The sequence below is a fragment of the Lissotriton vulgaris genome, chromosome 1_2 (assembly GCF_964263255.1).
Source record: "Lissotriton vulgaris chromosome 1_2, aLisVul1.2, whole genome shotgun sequence".
Taxonomy (NCBI): domain Eukaryota; kingdom Metazoa; phylum Chordata; class Amphibia; order Caudata; family Salamandridae; genus Lissotriton; species Lissotriton vulgaris.
The window spans coordinates 343,027,536-343,047,237 of NC_141686.1; the positions used below are offsets into that span (position 1 = coordinate 343,027,536).

Here is a 19,702-nt window from a genome sequence, read left to right on the forward strand (position 1 = left end):
TCAGCAACTCAATCGATCGTTCCAAGTGCGTTTTCAAAATGCTGTAGAGCTTACGTTACTGAAAAACCAGGGAGAAGTCCCGGATCTAAAAAAGAATTATAGAGAAATACCTCTGTCCCCTTAACCTGCAAAAACTATTGGTCAGAGAACTGTCTTCAAGAGGTTCCAGGTTTTATAAATACATCAGCTCTCAGATAATTCTTAACAATGGAATGTCAGCCTCACCACTCCAAGTTCAGAATATGATGCAATTTGATGATTACTTGATGAGGTTGAATCAACTAAAACTGAATATTGACAAAACTGAGATTGTAATTCGAAAGAACAAGACCAATCTTTGGAGCCAACGTTACACACCAACAAAAATGAGATGGTTACCGGAGCCTAAACCCACAGCTAAAAGCCTCTGAGTGATAATCGATATCAATCTTAGCAAGAACCAGCTGCTGGAGCAGTAGGATCTAAATGCAGATTTATACTGAAACTACTTAAGAGAATAACCCCACTCCTCCCACTTAAGGCAAGAAAAGCAATAGTGGTGGCCGCAGTCCTTTGTAGATCGCATTATGCCAACCGAGTATATGTAAGATTACCCAATAACACCATTCATAGACTAAAAGTAATTCACAGCGACGCAGCTAGTTTACTACATCATCTTCAGAGGTGGGCACACGCCACACCTATATCAAAATAACAAATCCACTCCGAGACCCTCTGCCTCAGCCCTAAAGAGTTGAGAGATCTAGCCCCTCACTTCATTGCAGACCAGGTGGAAATGCATACGCCCGTACAAAACCAGAGATCGCCTCACTTGAATTTACTGTCTATTTTGAAATTACAGAAGACCAGTTCAGGTGGACACAGCTTTGTGGTGCAAGCTCCTTCCATTCGGATCTCTCTCCCGGTGAAAACCATTTTGTTTTTCCAGAAATCTCATTAAAAAAAAAAACTACTCATCCTACATTCTTCCCTGGTCTGATTCATTGTCTCCACTTTTATGTATTTCTGATTCAGTTCCAAGAAACCTCAGATTGAGCATACGCTCTACATATGCAATAACATAACAAGCGATTTGTAGTTCCTGTAGAGGGTTGGTATGTTGGCGTGTGCTTCAGTCACTGAACTGAATATTGCAAAAGAGAGGTGTACAGTGCAAGTGAGGATGATAGCGCAGTCTTGTCTGCCAGGGTATTATAAACCTTTCATTGCTGCAAGGCTGTTACAGTATTCTCTTTTTTGTGGTTGCACAGTGTACAATTTGAGCAGACTAAGGAACAGACATACGTTGAAAACAAATGTCAAATTAGTGCCTTTCATAATATATGAACTATGTAATGGATATTGTTAAATTTTAATGATTGAATTTTTTTCTGGTTTTAGAAATTCACAATTTCCTCTGATCACGCTGGGGTTGGTAAGACAGGAAGGAGTATTTTGACATAGTTGTCCCGTGATAACGTGTTGTCTTTTCTCTTTTCCTCTCCTCTGCAGACACTTGAGACTCGAACATCAATTTACAAGAATGGGCAGGAGACGGGCTCCAGGAAAGAAAGCGAAAGAGCAGTGTTCACAAGAATCCGTAAGAGCCACAGTCCCATCTTTACCTCTTCATGACGTCTCAGCTTCAAGATCGCAAAATGATACTCAGAGGGACCAGAAGCTGAAATCGCTTTCGGAGGACCTGCCCCACATTATCCTTTTATCCATGCTGGAGGAGTTGGAAGCCAAACTGGATAACTTGATGAATACTGTGGAGGACGTACCTTCTAGAGTCGCTGGGCTGATTAAGAAAATCTGGATAGAAAAGGATCAAGGTTCCCTAGATAATGGTGCAGTGTCTTTGGAGATGGTCTGTCCGGCGAGCATTAGAGAATGTGCTGTTAGCCGGTCTCCTGCGACACCTCAACTGGACAGGCCAGGTGGGCCGAGCTTGTGCCTTCAGCAGGTGTTCTCTGATGGGCTTATACCAAAGCAGGACTGTACGCTCTCTTCTCCGACCAATGTTCAAGGGCGTCCAGAGGAGCCAAACCTTTGTCTGCAGCCAATGTTTCTACATCGATGTGACCCACAGCAGGACCAGTGCGTGCAACCTGGGTTTCCAGATGTAAACGAGTTGCAGCCGGACGAGTGCATGCAGCCTGGTTTTCCAGACGTACACGAGTTGAAGCAAGACCGGTGCATGCAGCCTGGTTTTCCTGATGGAAATGGAGTACAGCAGGATTGTACTTTATCCAGGTGCCCTCAGACAGATCCTCCAGGCAGATCACTGGAGGTAAGGCGGTGTCTTGACTCAGAATTTGTTGATGGACAGAGACCAGAGCAAGACCACCGCATACAATTGGGGTTCCCAGAAAAGAAAGAACACAATGAGCCCCTGAATCAAGAACCATCCCCATTGTCTACTAATAGCTGGGACCAGCAACAGAACCTCTGCCCACACCCACTATTTCCTGAAGGACACGAACCACAGCAAAACCACCGTATACAACCCACGCTGCCAGATGGGAACGGACCTGATGATCCCTTGAAGGAAGAATTGATGTGTTTTCATTTCCAAGATCCACAGGAGATCCGCAGCTTACAACCCATGTCACCTGATGGGATGTCATCAGACGAACACTTAGAGTCTGGGCTGTTGTCCTTTGATGAGTTGGGGTCACAACAAACCCAGTGCCTACAGCAACACTTATGTTTGAAGCAGGAGCTTCCTTATGTGCAGGATCCAAAAGTGAACTACGACCTAGAGTCAGTGCTTCCTGAAGCACAGGAACCAGAGCAGAACGACGAGCTAGAACAGACCTGTGCAGATGCAGAGAGTTCAGATCTAAAGTACAAGCTAGAACCATTGCACATTGCGGCACAGGATCAAGAGCTGAAATCAAAGCGTCCTGAAGCACTGAAACCAGACCAGAACTACACGGTGGAACCACTGCACCCTGAGGAGCAGGATTCAAATCTGAAGTACAAGCTAGAACCAGCCTGTACTGATGCAGAGGGCTCAGATCAGAACTACATACTCGAACCACTGCACCCTGAATCACAGCATCAACATCAGAACTGCAAGGCAGAACTGCTCTGTCCTGAAGAACGGGGTCAGCCTGTGCCCCCGTCATGCCTAGAACTGGACACAATTACTGCAGATGAAGACGCCCCCTCAGACTCAATGGAGACAGGACCAACACAGTCACATTTATTGCCGTCCAAAGCCACCCCAGGTATGTGTTTCGCTATACATGGAGACGCGGAGTGCACTAACACATGTAACCTCTTCAAAATGCATATGGGCAGATTTTAGAAAGTCTTTGAGGGGATTAATATGGTTTGGGTGGAACCCACTGAGAGATACTGACCTCCAGAGTACACTGGGTGCAGATGTGTCCCTGCGTTCTCTGCCTCTGTTTCCACACAGGACTGCATCCTTCCTGTGCAGAAACAGGCCTGGGTATGGGACTCTGCATGAGAGAAGTAGGCCAGTAGCTCTCGTCCTTCCTTGTTCGTCCCCATTCCAGGCTGAGGAACTGGAAATAGAGATATTCATGGGAAGAGTTACTGGCCGGAATCAAACGTAATAGTCGGATGCAAGTGGTGTGATGTTCATTGAGAATAGCAGACATGCGCAGTCCAGAGAGGGAAGTGTTTCCTGTTGCAGAGTTGCATTGGGTAAGACGCAGTCGTCTCCAGATCCTGATATAAAAATCCTAGTCTGTATTCAGCCTCAACAGATTCACAAAGTGATTTGTTATGTGACTTGTGAGTTCACCCACCCGCCTTCTAGCTCAGTCCCAAGTGTGCTATGAATGGTTTTATGGGCAGATAAAAGTAGCCATGATCTCCCTACAGCAGCAGCATCCTGCTTTAGCAAACTCTTTAACTACGTGAAATGTCATCGCATCAGCTCATGTAAAATGCTGAGTTAGGGTTTGTACACCCGTAGTGCGAGTTATGGATTGTGGTTCTAACTATAGCTTGCATATTGCAGTGGTTTGATCAGTTTTAAGTTTTTACTCTAAATGCACTTTACCCTTGTTTTTTAAGCAAATTTTCAAGTTGTTTTTTTTAACCCCTTCACTGCGGCGGCTATTCTGCCGCAGTGCTAAGGGGGCGAAGGGGGCCGCGCGGTGGGCGCATGCTGGTGACGGAACCGCTCCGTCACCAGCCGCGTTTGCGCTGTGCTCATGACGGAGTAGTTCCGTCACGGCCCTGCCCGCTCAATGGAACGCTCAGCGCAGGCGCGGAATCCACGCCGCGCAGGCGTTTTGAGCGGGCCGTGACGGAACCGCTCCGTCATCAGCACAGCGCGACCTCGGCTGATGACGGAGTGGTTCCGTCACCAGCAGGGGAAGGGTTAAAGATCCATTAATGTGTTATAACAAAACCAACTAAAATTTCACTTTAACCTTATTCAGTGAAATGTATTAGGGATAAAGTACCTCCCGTCACATATTATAAGAATATTGCATGTCAGCGAGGAGTTCCATAACTATATAGAGGAACGAGGGGAAGGTAGAGTTATTTTATAAGGTTATGGGACCCTGAGGTGACTTGCAGTAATCCTATAATGTGTGCCAGGTGGTACTTTATCTCATATAATACATGTTCACACCATCACCTTTCCCACAAACCGCTTAAAACCTTGTTGCCTAGCTCTTTCGTATGAAAGAGCAAACATGTTTGCAAACATGAAGAATAAAAATAAAGCCACTAGTGCAGAATTAAGCACATCAAAAACCTGTGGGATATTAGAAACAGTTCAATAAAAGTCTCGGAACATGTAGAAACATGCAGAAAGATTCCACAATTCCACCTTTCCTCTATCTAAGGAGTTGAATAAATAAGCATGTTCTCTCTGCTTGTCACAGTAAGCTAGCAAAATAGAGCAGAAGAAAGAAAATCAAAGTTCCATTTGTTGGTTTAACCCCTTCAGTGCTGATGACAAAGCCAGCTCGTCATGGGCGTTACCTGCGCTGCGCGCATGACGAGTTGGCTTTGTCACGTAATGCAGGTTTTTTAAAATTTTCAGCGTGCAGCGGGAAAACAGCTGCTTCAATTCTAGACCTGGTGTGAGAAGTTAGCCTGGCATATGATGTCCACTAGTTCTAGTGGGCACCTTGCACCAGTCGAATCGACCCTTATTGATGGCGGGTGTAAAGTCAACCTTATAGAAAGCTATCCGAGTGGTAGCATGGACCAGCAGTCATAGGCTAAGACTTCAGAGAGCATGTGAAGCAAGTTGTTTTACCAATTATAATCCCTTGAGTACCAAATGAAAGGACACCACACAAGGTATATATCAAATATATATGTATGCATTCTAAACGCAACCCCTCTGCACTCTTTATGAGGTCAGAGGTAAAAGTACATCACCAGTTACTTAATTAGCATACAATAAGTTGCACAAATACAGTTTTGCCCTAGGGGCCTCACAAACCATATACTAAAATAGTGGTATAAGAACCACAACAGAAATAGTAAGTAGACCTAGGGCCTGGGAATTGCTGGGGCTACACGAAACAACCAAAGGTTAGGAAGTAGGAGACCCACAGGAGATGCGTGCAGTGTCTAAACACAGTCACGAGTTACCATTGACTTATAATGGGAAACCTAAAAGTTACAAAGTTACTATTTAAGGGCACTTCCGGATGGACTACGACAAAACCCCTTTAGACTAGGACACTGTTAGAAATGGGATCCCTGGCTGGCCAGGGCTTGCGCCAAAGTCAGTCAGAGACCACCACTCCTAAGTCAGGGCAAGGGAGTTACACGCCAAGATAACCCCTGCTGACCCTGTAGGTAACGTGGCGCGAGCAGCAAGGCTAAACTTGGAGGCGATGTGAGTTAAGTATTTGCGCACACACCCCAGCAACAACACCCAAGGCCCACCACAAAGGAAACTCCACACAAGGTTATATATAAAAATAGCCTTTGTATTATACCAAAACACATTAGATAAAAACACACACTTTACAATGTGCCAACAGGCACGGGCAGAATTTACAGGGGATATGTACAAGACATGGCCACCTGGACCACTGTCAGGAATCAGCACTTTTAGAATTTAGAATACAAATCACTGTAGCATAAAATAGAACATAACGCACACAACCAGTAATCACTGGTAACCGGTAAGTACCACCTACGCAATCTTAACCACCTTAGGAACCGGTCACGCAGGGAACCAGGACCTCACTAGCACCACCTGTACTAGCAAGAAAACAACCACCTAAGTATCACAATACCTGTAGGGGTATAAGCACATAACACATGATGCATAACATACATTCAGCGGTGTAAGGAAGGAAAACACATGATGCATCAACAACACATTGAGAGGTGTAAGAACAAGGCACATGACGTATAAAAACACATTCAGAGGTGCAGCAAAAGAACAATTGCGCCAAACTCACATAAGTCACCACCTGTGACTGTCCCAAATGTCAGGGTCCTAAACGGAGCAGCTGCCCACTAAGTGCTGGGCAGCTGAAGGAACACTGGTGGGGATAACGTTGGAGCCTTCCAGGGCTCAAGGACAACAATGGGGCCAATGTGGGAGCCTCGCTGGGCTCTAAACAAATGACTGGCCTCTGGGAGCCTTGCTGGGCTCAACAACAATAATGGCACTCAAGAGCCTCTCTGGGCTCTAAAATTAATGGAGGCTGAGAGCCTCTCTGGGCTCTGAATAAAGAGATGCCCCCTGAGCCTCTATGGGCTCAAACACGAAATGCCTGCTGAGCCTCGTGGGCTCGGATTCACAAATGCCCATGAGGGAGCCGCTCCTGGGCTCTGAAGCAATGTGGGGGGTAGGCGGAGTCCCTCCCGGGGATTCGGTATTACGTGAGGCCTCACGGGCCTCTCAGCATAACGGGACTCGCTCTGGAGGGGAGGGGCGGGCACCGGCAATGTGCCCCGACGCCCCTCCTCTCCTGCAAGGCACTGACCGGGTCGCGTCTCCGGCGGCTCTCATGAGAGCTCGCGCTCCGCGGGGGCACTTAGACGATGCTGCCTCCTCTCACTCTCCAGGGCTCTCCCTCGCTCCTGGGAGCCCCCGGGGGGGGGGGGTACTGCAGCTTTACTTTCGGCCATGCAGGCGCCCGGAGTAGGCTCCCGCCGCTACCTGCTTCTTTTTCACTCTCCTGGCGGGACCTTGGAATCTCCTCGGGCCGGCAGCCAATCCCAGCGCGGCCCGGGGAGTGACGTCACAAGGAAATCCCGGGCCGGCAGCCAATCAGAGCGCGGCCCGGGAAATTTCACGTGGTGTCCCGCAGTCCCGCTCCCGGCTTGCCTGACTTCCTGGTCGCGGCCGGGCGGCAACAGGGACAATTTTGCGCACTTTGCGGGGCAAATGCCGGGTGGGCACCGGCTTCAATTAAACTCTAAAGCGAGGTGGGCACTCGCTCAGGGCGCCATAATCGGGGTGGCACCCGTCAATAAGATAAGAGTGCACATGAAGCACTCGGGCAGACAAAGGGCAGGAGCGCTTCCCTCAGAGGGAAAAAGACAGTGCTCTGCCCAGGGCTAGAAATAAAGCGCTCACGGCGCTAGTAGCTAATTACAGCGCTCTCAAGCGCTAGGGGCAGCCACAGCCCTGGGGCAAGGACAAAGGCACAGCAGAAGGTCCTGGGCATCAGGAGGGGCATGCAGGGCCCAGGGGCCAGCGCACAGGGCAGGAGACAGCCCCCATGGCGGTCCCTCCTGGGCCCCCCCAGCAGCAGCTCCCTCCTATCAGGATCCTGGAACAGAACATTTTTCAAGAGGTCACAGCCTCTTTTTATACAGACAAATCCTTTGTCTAAAGGTGCAGGGTGGGGGCAAAACCAGGCGCAGCTGGTTTGTGAGCACTGTGATGGGCTCAGCCCCTCACTCTATTAACTGGCAGGGCTAGGGTCGTTAGACGCACCACAGGGGGCGGAGCCAGCATTGTGTGGGGAAAACCCAGCCTCATTCAGGACACAGGTGCAGCCCCTCCCTCACATCAGCATGCTAATCTCTCCATTCACCACCGGGGCAGACCCACACAGACTCATGGAGCCTGGCATCCCAGCCAGCTCCAGCCAATCACACGCCAGGCATATTTTACACTAATATGCCAACTCCTAGAAGTGGCACTTCCATACACGACACAATCATGCCACATACATCATTGCAAAGCATTCAATCACACAAGTTTGCACATACCAAACTCGAGCATGCACACCTCACGCATCAGGAACTACCAGGGACACAGACATTCCCTATGCATTCCTATGGGAGGGCAGGCCTATCTCACACACGCACTCAGGGAGCGCACGCACTTTACACTGCGCCACAGTGTCAAAGTGCGCAAAGACCAGAAATCACTATAATTCAAGGCAAAAAGTTCAGGGGTGAACCTGCCAGAAGGGCCAAGTCCAACACAACCCCCTACCAGCCAAAACGCAGGGGAGACAAATCACCACCGTGATGGACTTCCCTGCTTGGGGCGATAGAACACGGACGCGGGCCCGCACTGCAGGGACACCCTCTGGTTCTACGCCACGTTGATCCATAAGCCAAGCACATACTTAAAAAAAACAGGCCCAACTAGGCTACCCCACTGGTACTCCTTAGTTGTCCACGGCTAGGACCAGGCCCTAGGCCTCCCAGATACCACTGGTCCTTGCACATCCACAGAGTCGGGGGTAGTAACCCCTGGCCTACACAAGCCACTCTCCACTCCCTTTCTCAGTGTAGTTCTAAACTACCACTGATCCTCCAACCTAGGGTCCGCACCCTCAGGCTGACCAGAGGTCACGGGCAAGAATGCCCCACCCTATCTCTACTTCTGAAGCACCCTCCAGAACACAGCTCTCCCACCAGTTTAGGACCTTACTCCCTCAGCAGCAGTGACCGCGGTCAGACCACCACAAGAACGGTGTAGCGAGGCGTTGCACGTTGCGGTGCCCTCCAGTTGCGGTGCAGCCTATGGCTCGTTGACGGCGTCGAGACGGTGTCGGTGAGCGCAGAGGCGGCGTTGCTCGAGGGGGACGTTGCTCAATGCGGTGCCTACAGGACACCAGGGTGGCCGGAGGCAAGATGGCGGCCGCAGTTGTGGCCGTGTGAGGTGCTATCCCGTTGCTCCTGGTCAGCTTCCCTACCTGCGGTGACCGCACGTCGGCTGAGCCGGACTTGGAGTGCCTCAATTAGCCGTCAGCTTTCAGGTGTGCCGGGCGGCGTCTTTCGTTCTATTGCTGGAGTTTGGATTCATCCGCGTCCGGGAGGCAAGGCAGCTTGAACCCCGTCCCTGGTTAACTTGCCAGTTATTTTCGTAGACGCCGAAGTATATTCAGGTTTCCAGTATCGGTGGTTTGGGCATGTTTTCCGCGGGACATCTCTGCAGTTCGGTTTTCCACTGCCGCTTCAGCTTGCCTGACGGGTGCATGGACTCGCAGCAATCTAACCTCCCCTGACATCGCTCAGCAGCATGCTCACCGGCGCTGGAAGCTGGCGTTGATTCTCTACGACACTGGTGGTGAATGCCTGTGTATGGTGCAACGGAAAAAGGATTGGAAGGTTTGAATGGCTCAGCACCACTCTGTAACAGGCAATATTGAAAATTAGCGAAATCATCAAAAACAAGTAAGCTTGTCTGGTGGATTCTGGGACTTGTAGTTTCTTGAGTTTTAATCCCTTTTCTTAAAAAGCTTCTTTTTGGACACCTGTTGGTTAGTGAGCAACATAACAGCATAACATAACAGAGACTTGGCAATATAACTCTATATCAAGGAGTGGATACTGCGCCTTGATTTAACCCTTAGTTTAAAGGATGGCACCGAAGGGCAGGGGCACTGCTAGGAATAAGGGCGGTGCAGCAGTTGAAATATCAGTGGCTTCAGCTACTGGAGAGCAAAATCCGGGTGCTGTAAGCACGAATGTCAGTGACTTTAAGGCTATGGGGGATGTTACTAAGATTAAGCCTGGAGGGGCTAGCAGTAAGCAAGTTCAGAGTGTGGTGTCTGAAGATATTCCGCTAGCCTCACCTAACCGAGCATTGTTGGCGCAGGGTGCGCAGGTTGCATTAGGAGATATACAAAGTCAGTACCGTGACTCGGCGGCCCACCATCCTCAGGTACAAGAAACACCTGTGAAGCAGAAAACTGTTGCAGCGATATTTGACAAAAAACGAACTGTGAAGACCAAAGAGCCTATTTTGGCTGCAACAGTGGCATCCAATGAAGTCAATGAATCTGGGCAGTCAGGTTCAGGAACGGTGTTGGAATCAGCTGATAAAACTGTCGAATTGGAAGCCGACGGGAAGTTTTATTCTATGTCTGATCTAACAACTCTGTCAGATAAGGAGCATGAGTTAGATAGCTCCAGCAACCTGGGTGACTGGGGGGACCTACCAGATGATTTGGAAGGAGATGAGCTTGACCAATCTGTCTCACTGTCTACAGTGAGGAAAACGACTGATCTTTCGGATGGTGCGCAGCTGGATCAAACTCAGCAGGTTTCGCAGTTAAACCTAGAGGAGGAGCTGGAAGAGGAGCTGGAAGAGGGTTCAATAACCCTCGGCTTAATTTACAAGACTATCATGGCTCATCGAACCAAGACGAAAGCGGAGGGCTTATGCACGCAAGGAGCAGTAAGGAAATTACAGAACACCGTGAGACGGCTGGTCAAATCCTGTGCTGAAGTAACTACGAGGGTGGTTGAAGTTGAGGAGAGAGTCTCCTCAGTTGAAGATACTTTAGTGAAACAACAGAGGGTTGTGAACGCCCTGCAAAGATCGGAGTCTGACATCGAATGAAAGCTCACTGACTTAGAGAAAAGGGCACGCCGTAATAATTTACGCGTGCTAGGAATAGCTGAATCAAAGGAGGGTGCAGACCCTCGCAAATTTATTGTACAGTTGTTCAAGCAAGCTTTTCCTGAACTAAGTACTTGGAATTGTGAAGTTGAAGTAATTCGTGCTCATAGATTCCCTTTTGTGTTGAGAAATCGGGGCAAGGAAGGTCAAAGCGGTCAGAATCTTTATCCAAGGGCCATTCTAATCTGTCTGAATAATTACTTGTTACGTGAGGCCCTGTATGATTTAGCAAGGCCGGAGAAGAAAAGAGCCGCTTTGGGATGTGAGTTCTTCGTTCGCCCAGATTTTTGCCCAACGACTGTCGAAGAACGATTGCAAATGCGAAAATTAATGGCTCAGTTTCAAGAAGCAGGGGCCCAGGTGTTCCTGCTCAATCCTTAAAAGTTAAAAGTAATTGTGAATGGGAAAATACGATTCTGCACATCTTGCAATTTAGCACAGGACTGTTTAAAGGAGGTGGCTGAGCTCACCAAAAGATAAACTGTGCAATATATAGCGCTTGTGCTGTTTGGATGTGAAAATTCTATTTTTGTCTCTCTATTGTTGACTGGCTCAATCTGTTTGTAAATCACAGTTTGCACTTAGTTGTGGATCACCAGCTTAATTCATTGTTTGTTTTTTGTTAATAAGTACCTACTTTCTTCCCAGTGAACTCTACTCCTAAAATTTGGCCTTTCAAATGCTTATGTTTGTTATAATTGAGTACCCTCAAATCTCTTCCTTCATGACTACGATATTAGCTATGTACCTGAAAAAGTTTTTCTTTTTATTTCTTCTATGTGGTACCTATAAATACTTGGATGATTCAGGAATGGAAATATGGTGCAAGGAGAAGAGGGGAAAGGAGGTGGCACAGGTGTCGGTAGGGAAGTTGACGGGGGGGCACGGTATTAGCATCGCAACATCACTGAGATCTTGGTCCTTAAGCCTCACTATGGGTGGTGGGAGTGTGGGGTGTGGGAGGGGAGGGTATGGGGGTGGGTGGGGGGGGGAGGGGACTGGGTGAAAAAAACAAAAAGAGTATTTGTTTGCATTGCAGTAATGCTATTACAGTTTGAGTATATGCACATCCTGTTCTGGCTTCTGATTTTTTTTTCTTTATCTTGATGGGGCAGGATAAATTGACTCTATGTACATGGAATGTATGCAGTCTTAACGATGGCAAAAAGAGGGCTCTCTTTGCTAAAATTGTTCATTTAATGCGGGTAGACATCCTTTGCATACAGGAAACTCATGTACCATGGGGGAAGCGTGATCTCCTTAGGTTGGTTGGCTATGAGCTTCTTATTTGTTCTAAACAGACCTCTATGACTAGAGGGGACGCTCTATTTATGAAGCGGGTTTAGGCTCCTGAAAAAGGACATTGGGGGATAAAATGGGTAGGTGGGCCATAGCTGAAGTTTCTATAGGGGGCAAACAATTAACGATTTGCAATGTATACGGGTCGAATTTAGACGACCCAGAGGTGGTGCAACAGCTAAATGTGGAATTGGCAGCTTGGCCTACCCCACTTTCATTATGTGGTGATATGAATATTAATACTTTAAGTAATTTTGATTTAGTTAGTCACTCAAAATATGTGGGTAGAAAGCCAAAAGTATTTAAAGCGCTTCAGACTTTCCTTCAGGAGCATGGTTTGGTTGATCTTTGGTTCCTACATAATAAAATGGAGGATGGGTTCACACATCACTCTATTCCCCATAATAAAAGTGTTAGGTTAGATTATGTTTTCCTCACAGTGCAGGTGGCAATTGTTTCTTCTATTTCTTGTTTTCCTCGACTTATTTCAGACCATAACCCATTAATAGCAGAGTTCGAATGGCCTTGAATTAGGAAACCCCCTAGGGAGTGGACGTTTGAAAGGAAGCTGCTCTGCGAAGATGAGTATCGGGCCCATATTAAAAAGTGGATAGTTCAGTTTCTAAACATAAATATTGGGTCGGCATCTGAACAAGAGGTATGGGATACATTGAAAGCTGGACTACGGGGGGAAACTAAAAGCTTCACCTCGTACAGATGGAAGTATGAGCAAGAACAGATGCGTAGGCGCATTGAGGAGCTAAGAGAGGCAGAAATTGAATTGACTCTGAACATTAAGAATGGCTATGACACTCAGTCGAGTCAACAAAAAGTAGCAATCCTGAAAGCTCAATTACTGGAGCTACTCGGAAAAGATCTCGCATCGAAGTATCTACAATATCGTACAGAGATGTTTGAGTTTGGGGAGAATTCTGGTAGGGTTTTAGCCAAGAGACTTCGCCAGCGCAGTATACAGAATCAGGTAGTGAAAATCCAAGATCAATATGGAATAATACATGATACCCAGGAGGCAATTAATAAGAGTCTTTTGGGATTTTTACTCCTCTTTGTATACGGAAGATAGGGAGGATACCCCTAGACCAGATATTGAGAGGGCCATAGAGGAGTATCTTATTGATATGGAGACAATCAAAATCTCTCAAGAACAGGCTGAATTTTTGGGTTCTCCCATCCAAATGGAGTAGTTGAAATTGGCTGTTAAATCTTTAGCTAACGGCAAGGCCTTCGGCCCAGACGCGGTTCCCCTGGAATTCTATAAAATTTTTCTGGACGAGATTAAAGTTTTTTTCTTTGGGGTCCTAAGGGCAGCACAGAAGGGCATAGTGCCGGAATCATGGCAAAATGCAACTATAGTTTTGTTCAAGAAAAAAGGGAAACCAGAGCTGCTGCCGTCATCATTCAGGCCGATATCATTAATCAATGGAGATTCGAAAGTCTGTTCTAAAATCTTGGCTTGTCGACTTGCGCAAGTGATCACTCCGCTGGTCTCCATATATCAACATGGATTTATTCCAGGCAGGGACACAGCGGACCATGTAAGACGCTCCATTGCATTGTTAGACTGGGCACATGTTACAAAATCGACCCTCGGGTTGATCCTGTTGGACGCTGAGAAGGCGTTCGACAGGGTCTCCTGGGGGTTTATGTGGGCCGTACTTAGATGGAAGGGTTTTCCAGATGGATTTATACATGCAGTTTCTGCTATGTATTATTCCCCAAGGGCCCAACTGCGTATCTCAGGGCAGCAGACTAACTTCTTCTCTATCACTAGGGGCACACGGCAGGGGTGTCCCTGCTCACCCCTGCTGTTTGCCCTATATATAGATCCGTTTCTCTCTAAAATTATGGCCAATCAGGCTATAGTTCCAATTAGGGCTGGTGGCATCAGCTACAATCTGCTAGCATACGCAGACGATATAGTTGTGATAACATCCGATGTTCCATCTGCGTTTTTGGCATTGAAGGAATTATCTTATTAGTTTGGAGCGGTGTCGGGTTATAAGCTCAGTGTTTCAAAGACGCAGGTGGTTCAGACTCCCGACATGCCTATATCTGATGACCCAGTTGTATCTGAAGCTACGTATTTAGGGGTACGGATAAGCTCTATAGAAGATAGGATTCCGGATCTAAATATCCTCCCAACGATAGAAGCAGTCAACACTAAACTTGAGAGACTCGACAATCTACATTTATCCTTGTATGGACGCTGTAGTGTCCTCAAAATGATAGTACTCCCGAAATTTTTATACTTGTTTAGAACTATTCCGTTGTTATTTTCTCAAAATAGTTTAATTAAGGCAGAGAGGGTGTGTAGCAGGTTTCTGTGGGGATATAGGCAATCGCGACGAGCGGCTAAGTGGATGTATCTTCCCCGAGATAGGGGGGGCTGGGCGGTTCCCAGTCTGGTTATGTATTATTGGGCAGCAATGCTGCAAACTATGGCAGTGCTGATATGTGGAGATAGGGCGATTGTTCCGATGGCTAATCAACCTACTATATATGAGTTAGGACTAGGTGAAGCGGCCAAGGGTATACTGTTGGAAGTTTTGGAGCCTAGCTATTATAAAAGGACACGCTTCAAAGTTCTGATTACTGCGTGTTCTATTTGGTGGAAAATCAGGAAACATTTAGACGTCCCAAATTTGAATCTTTATACACCATTTAAAAGCAGTAGAGTGTTTCCTAGCATTTTTCAAGACCAAGTAATGCTTGGTTGGCAAAGGAAGGGTGCCTATATGCTGTGTGACCTAGTGGAGGATGGGCAACTTTTAACATACAGTGACATCAGGAACAAATATATACTACCCCAGCGCGACTTTTTTAAATACTTGCAAATACAAAGCTTTGTCTATAAACAATCGAAGACCTTACCAGCTATATTTAATAAGCTGCCAAATATTGAGATAATTGGGAAAAGGAGTAGAATAGGGGTACTTTATCAATACATAGTATCAACTTTTCCCGATGACTTGGCAGTACAAAATGCCAAGTGGGAAACTAAATTAAGAAGGACAGGTAATGACGTAGTCCCGGTAATGGAATTTGCCAGTAAGGTCATTGAATCAGGCTCATTGAAGACCCAAAGCTATATGGCCATGTTAGATCTTTACTACACGCCAATGAAAATTGCAAAATGGGGTGCTAGGAAGGGCAATACTTGTGCTCGTTGTAATTCAACAACCGCGGACATAATACACATGTCCAGTATTAGCAGGGTTTTTTGATGACATCGAGCATTTTATCAACTCCGTACTTAGGATAAATTGCATATTGACTCCAGCATTGGTAATATTCGGGGTTGATGTGGGCAATAGCTTCTTTTTATAAATCAGCTTTTCTTTTCATTGCCATGTCCCAGGCACGTCTATGTATTACATCTCAGTGGTTGTCTGCGGAAGACCCAACATTTGTACAATGGCGAGCAAGATTGTTAGCCCTGCATAGGTTAGAATTCTCTGTATTTTCTTGTAAAGGGGGAGGAGCCAGCAATTAGCAGCTAGGATTTGGGCGCCGGTGGCTGAATGGGTCGGTTAAAGATGTATTGTGCTATGGGGTATTGATGGATCTGTGTGCTGTTGTCATTGTTGTTGATATTGATTTCTACTTAGGTACCTATCATTAGATTGTCTATAGGGATGTGCAATGCTACTTTCTTGCAAAGTTTGTTTTTTCTTTTCGGGTTTAAAAACCAGTTCTGCAATGTGTATTGTCATGTGTTCTTTGTGCCTCAACAATAAAAAAAAATAAAAAAAATAAAAAAGGACACCAGGGTGGTCATGACGGAGTCACAGCTCCCTTAACTGGTTTACCACCTGGGATTCAAATTCTCTCCTCCTTCAGCAGCAAGGCAACCACTGCAGGTCAATCCCCCATACAGCTTACCCGGTTCCTTCTCTTCAGGCAGGAGTTCCTTCTTGTAACTCCAGGACACTACGTACAGTTGCCCTCACGTCCAGATCCGGACACACCGGCTACTGGCTCTCCAACCGAGGGACGTACCCCTTCGGTCAGTTGCCTGGTGCACCAGGACTTCCTTGAGGGTGACACCTAACTACTGAGTTGTGTACTAGTCTGCCTGACACTCAGGACAGAAGTGGCATCACCATGGTCACTCCTTGGCGACACAACCCTTCTGGCTGGCCCCTGACCCACTGGTTACTCCACTGGGGAACCTATCCCCCTCGCACCCCTCTATCTGGACTTCTGCACCCTCCCAACTGGAGCGGTACTGCCACACACCAGAACTACTGAAACCCTGTTCACTGATGTTCCACATTCTTCAAACACTCTGGGAGATCTTCCTCAAATGACCTATTTGTACAGCCTAGGCCCCTGACCTGACGTTCCCTTCAGAAACATTCCAGGTCCTGACACTGGGTTTCGAGCACCTGGAGACACGCAGTCCCACCCACTCCTTCTCCTCTTGCCCCCGCGGCCCCTCCCCCCCCCCAGTGCGACCGGCCCAATCCAGCTTCACTCCCCTCCCCACTCCCGCCTCCCAGCTGTCCAGCCCTCCCCGACCCCTACTTAATGGCGGCCACTGTGCGGCCGCGCCGCTGGTGCACCGAAGGCGCGTCAAAGACAAGCACGTCTGCGCCCGTCTGCGACCCGTCCGCGACCAGCACCAGGAACCCTGGACCTCCGCTCGCCAACGCTATGACCCAGCAGCACTCCACCCACTCAACCCAGGCTGCAACAACAACTGCAAGCTAGCATCACCAGTCGACACCCATGGACCCTTCAGCTGTCACCGCTGCCGGCACACCTGCAGCACCGCCAAGAACACGGATCCAGCACAACCCGCCCACAAGAACACAACCGCACCGAAGACCCTGCAATGCATCCTCCTCAACGTCCGATCCCTCCACAAACACGCCACAGAAATCTGGGACCTCCTCGACAGCACCACCCCAGACTTAGCATTCTTCACCGAAACCTGGACCAACACCACCTCGGGACCGGACATCGCCACCGCCATCCCCCAAGGATACAAGATCTCCAGGAAGGACCACCCCACCCACCCAGGAGGAGTAATCGCCATCGTCCACAAATCCAGCCTCCGCCTGAGCACACTCCCTGACGAGTCCACAGAACTGATGGAACACCTTCACTTCAAGATACTGGCCAGCCCCACCGCCGCCCTCCGAGGAACCCTCATCTACCGACCCCCTGGACCCCGCGGACATTTGGTCAACTCCATCAAGGACATTATCTCCCCGCAGGCCATCGCATCCACCAACTACACCCTGCTGGGAGACCTCAACTTCCACCTCGACAATCAACTGGACCCCAACACCACATGCCTCCTGGACAACCTCCACAACATTGGACTCCGCCAGATCGTGACCGAGCCCACGCACTCAGCAGGACACACCCTCGACCCCCTCTTCACTACAGGAAACTCCATCACCTTCAGCCACACCACCAAACTCCCATGGACCGACCATCGTTGCGTCCACTTCACCTTCAGAACACCCACCATCCAGAGACACCAGCACCTGCTTCCACAAAGAAACTGGACCAAAATCACCGATGACCAGCTCACCTCCTCACTCAACAACTCCACCCCAACCATCGTGGAAAACGACGACCCTAACACCGCAGCCCGAACCCTGCTTAGATGGATCTCGGACAACACCAACACCATAGCCCCCCTCAAGAAAAACAACAATACCCGTGCCAAGAAAGCCAGATGGTTTACCACCGAACTTCAAGAGTCCAGGCGCACATGCCGCCGCCTCGAAAAAGCCTGGAGAAACACCAAATCCACAGAAGCCCACAACAACTTCAGAGCCGCCACCAACGCCCACCATCAACTCATCAGAGAAACTAGGAAAAAAGCGATTGAAGACAGAATCTCCACCCACGCACACAACAGCAAGGAACTCTTCAGCATCATCAAGGAGTTCGGCCAACCCACCAGCGAGTCTACTGACATCCCTCCCTCACAAGACCTCTGCGACAAACTCAGCATCTTTTTCCACCACAAAATCAAGAGCATCTACGACAACTTCGACGAAGACAACCAACACACTGAACCCTCACCAACCACCCCCGACACCCGGAAACCAGCGATTAATGACTGGACAGCCCTCACCACCGAAGACACACTGAAGACAATGAAGTCAATCCACTCAGGGGCCACCACGGACCCCTGCCCCCACCACATCTACAACAGAGCCGCCAACACCACCGCACCCATGCTCCACATAACCATCAACGCTCCGTGGCCTCGTTCCCCGACGACTGGAAACACGCCGAGGTCAACCCCCTCCTAAAGAAACCCTCAGCGGACCCCACCGACCTCAAAAACTACAGACCCATCTCCCTGCTCCCGTTCCCAGCGAAAGTCATCGAGAAAGCCATCAACAGCCAACTCGTCACATTCATTGAAGAACACAACATCCTCGACTCTTCCAAATCCGGCTTCAGAAAAAACCACAGTACGGAAACCGCCCTCCTCGCCGCAACAGACGACATCCGCACCTTACTGGACAAAGGAGAAACAGTAGCCCTCATCCTCCTCGACCTATCAGCAGCGCTCGACACAGTCTCTCACCGCACCCTAATACGCAGACTCTACGATGCAGGAATCCAGGACAAGGCCCTCGACTGGATCTGCTCCTTCCTCTCCGGCAGGACGCAGCGGGTCGGACTCCCCCCCCCCCCTTTCCTCTCGGACCCCCCACCTGCGGAGTCCCCCAGGGCTCCTCCCTCAGCCCGACGCTCTTCAACGTCTACATGGCTTCACTTGCCCCCATCGTCAGAACCTACGGACTCAACATCGTGTCATATGCAGACGACACCCAGCTCATCCTCTCCCTATCCAACGAGCCCAACACCGCCAGACGCAACTTTCGAGAAGGCATGGAAGCCCACGCCAAATGGATGAAAAACAGCTGCCTACAACTAAACACCAACAAAACAGAAGTACTCATCATGGGCCCAAACCCCAACGCCTGGAGCGACACCTGGTGGCCCACCGCCCTCGGAAACCCGCCAACCCCCACAGACCACGCTCGTAACCTGGGATTCATCCTGGACTCCGAGCTCAAAATGGACCGCCAGATCAACTCCGTCTCATCTTCCTGCTTCCACACCCTCCGCCTCCTTCGTAAGACCTTCAAATGGATCCCCCTCGAACACCGAAAGACAGTCACTCACGCCCTGGTCACCAGCAGACTCGACTACGGCAACGCACTCTACGCCGGAATAAACAAAAACCTCATCTGCAAGCTACAGAACATCCAGAACGCCGCCGCAAGACTGGTCCTCAACCTACCAAAACACTGCCACATCTCCCAGCACCTGCGCACACTCCACTGGCTCCCCGTCGAGGCGAGAATCACCTTTAAGATGCTCACCCACGCACACAAGGCCCTCCACGGCACCGGACCAGCATACCTGAACAGCCGGCTCAAGTTCCACGCACCCCAAAGGACCCTACGATTAGCCCAGCTCTCCTACGCTGAGGTCCCCCGCACCAGAAAGACCAGATCGGGAGGCCGCTCCTTCTCCTTCCTTGCGGCCAAAGCATGGAACGCCCTTCCGCTCCACCTC

At 48.9% G+C, this 19,702-nt stretch overlaps 1 protein-coding gene across 1 annotated transcript in view; it reads left to right on the forward strand.

The window, feature by feature from the left end:
• Nucleotides 1-1,522: 1,522 nt before the first annotated feature.
• LOC147736727 (uncharacterized) overlaps nucleotides 1,523-19,702 on the forward strand; it is a 66,058-nt gene continuing 47,878 nt past the window's right edge. Inside the window, exon 1 of the mRNA XM_086953438.1 lies at nucleotides 1,523-3,215. Within this exon, the coding sequence (XP_086809564.1) occupies nucleotides 1,523-3,215 (1,693 nt within the window). The remainder of the gene's footprint in view (nucleotides 3,216-19,702) is intronic.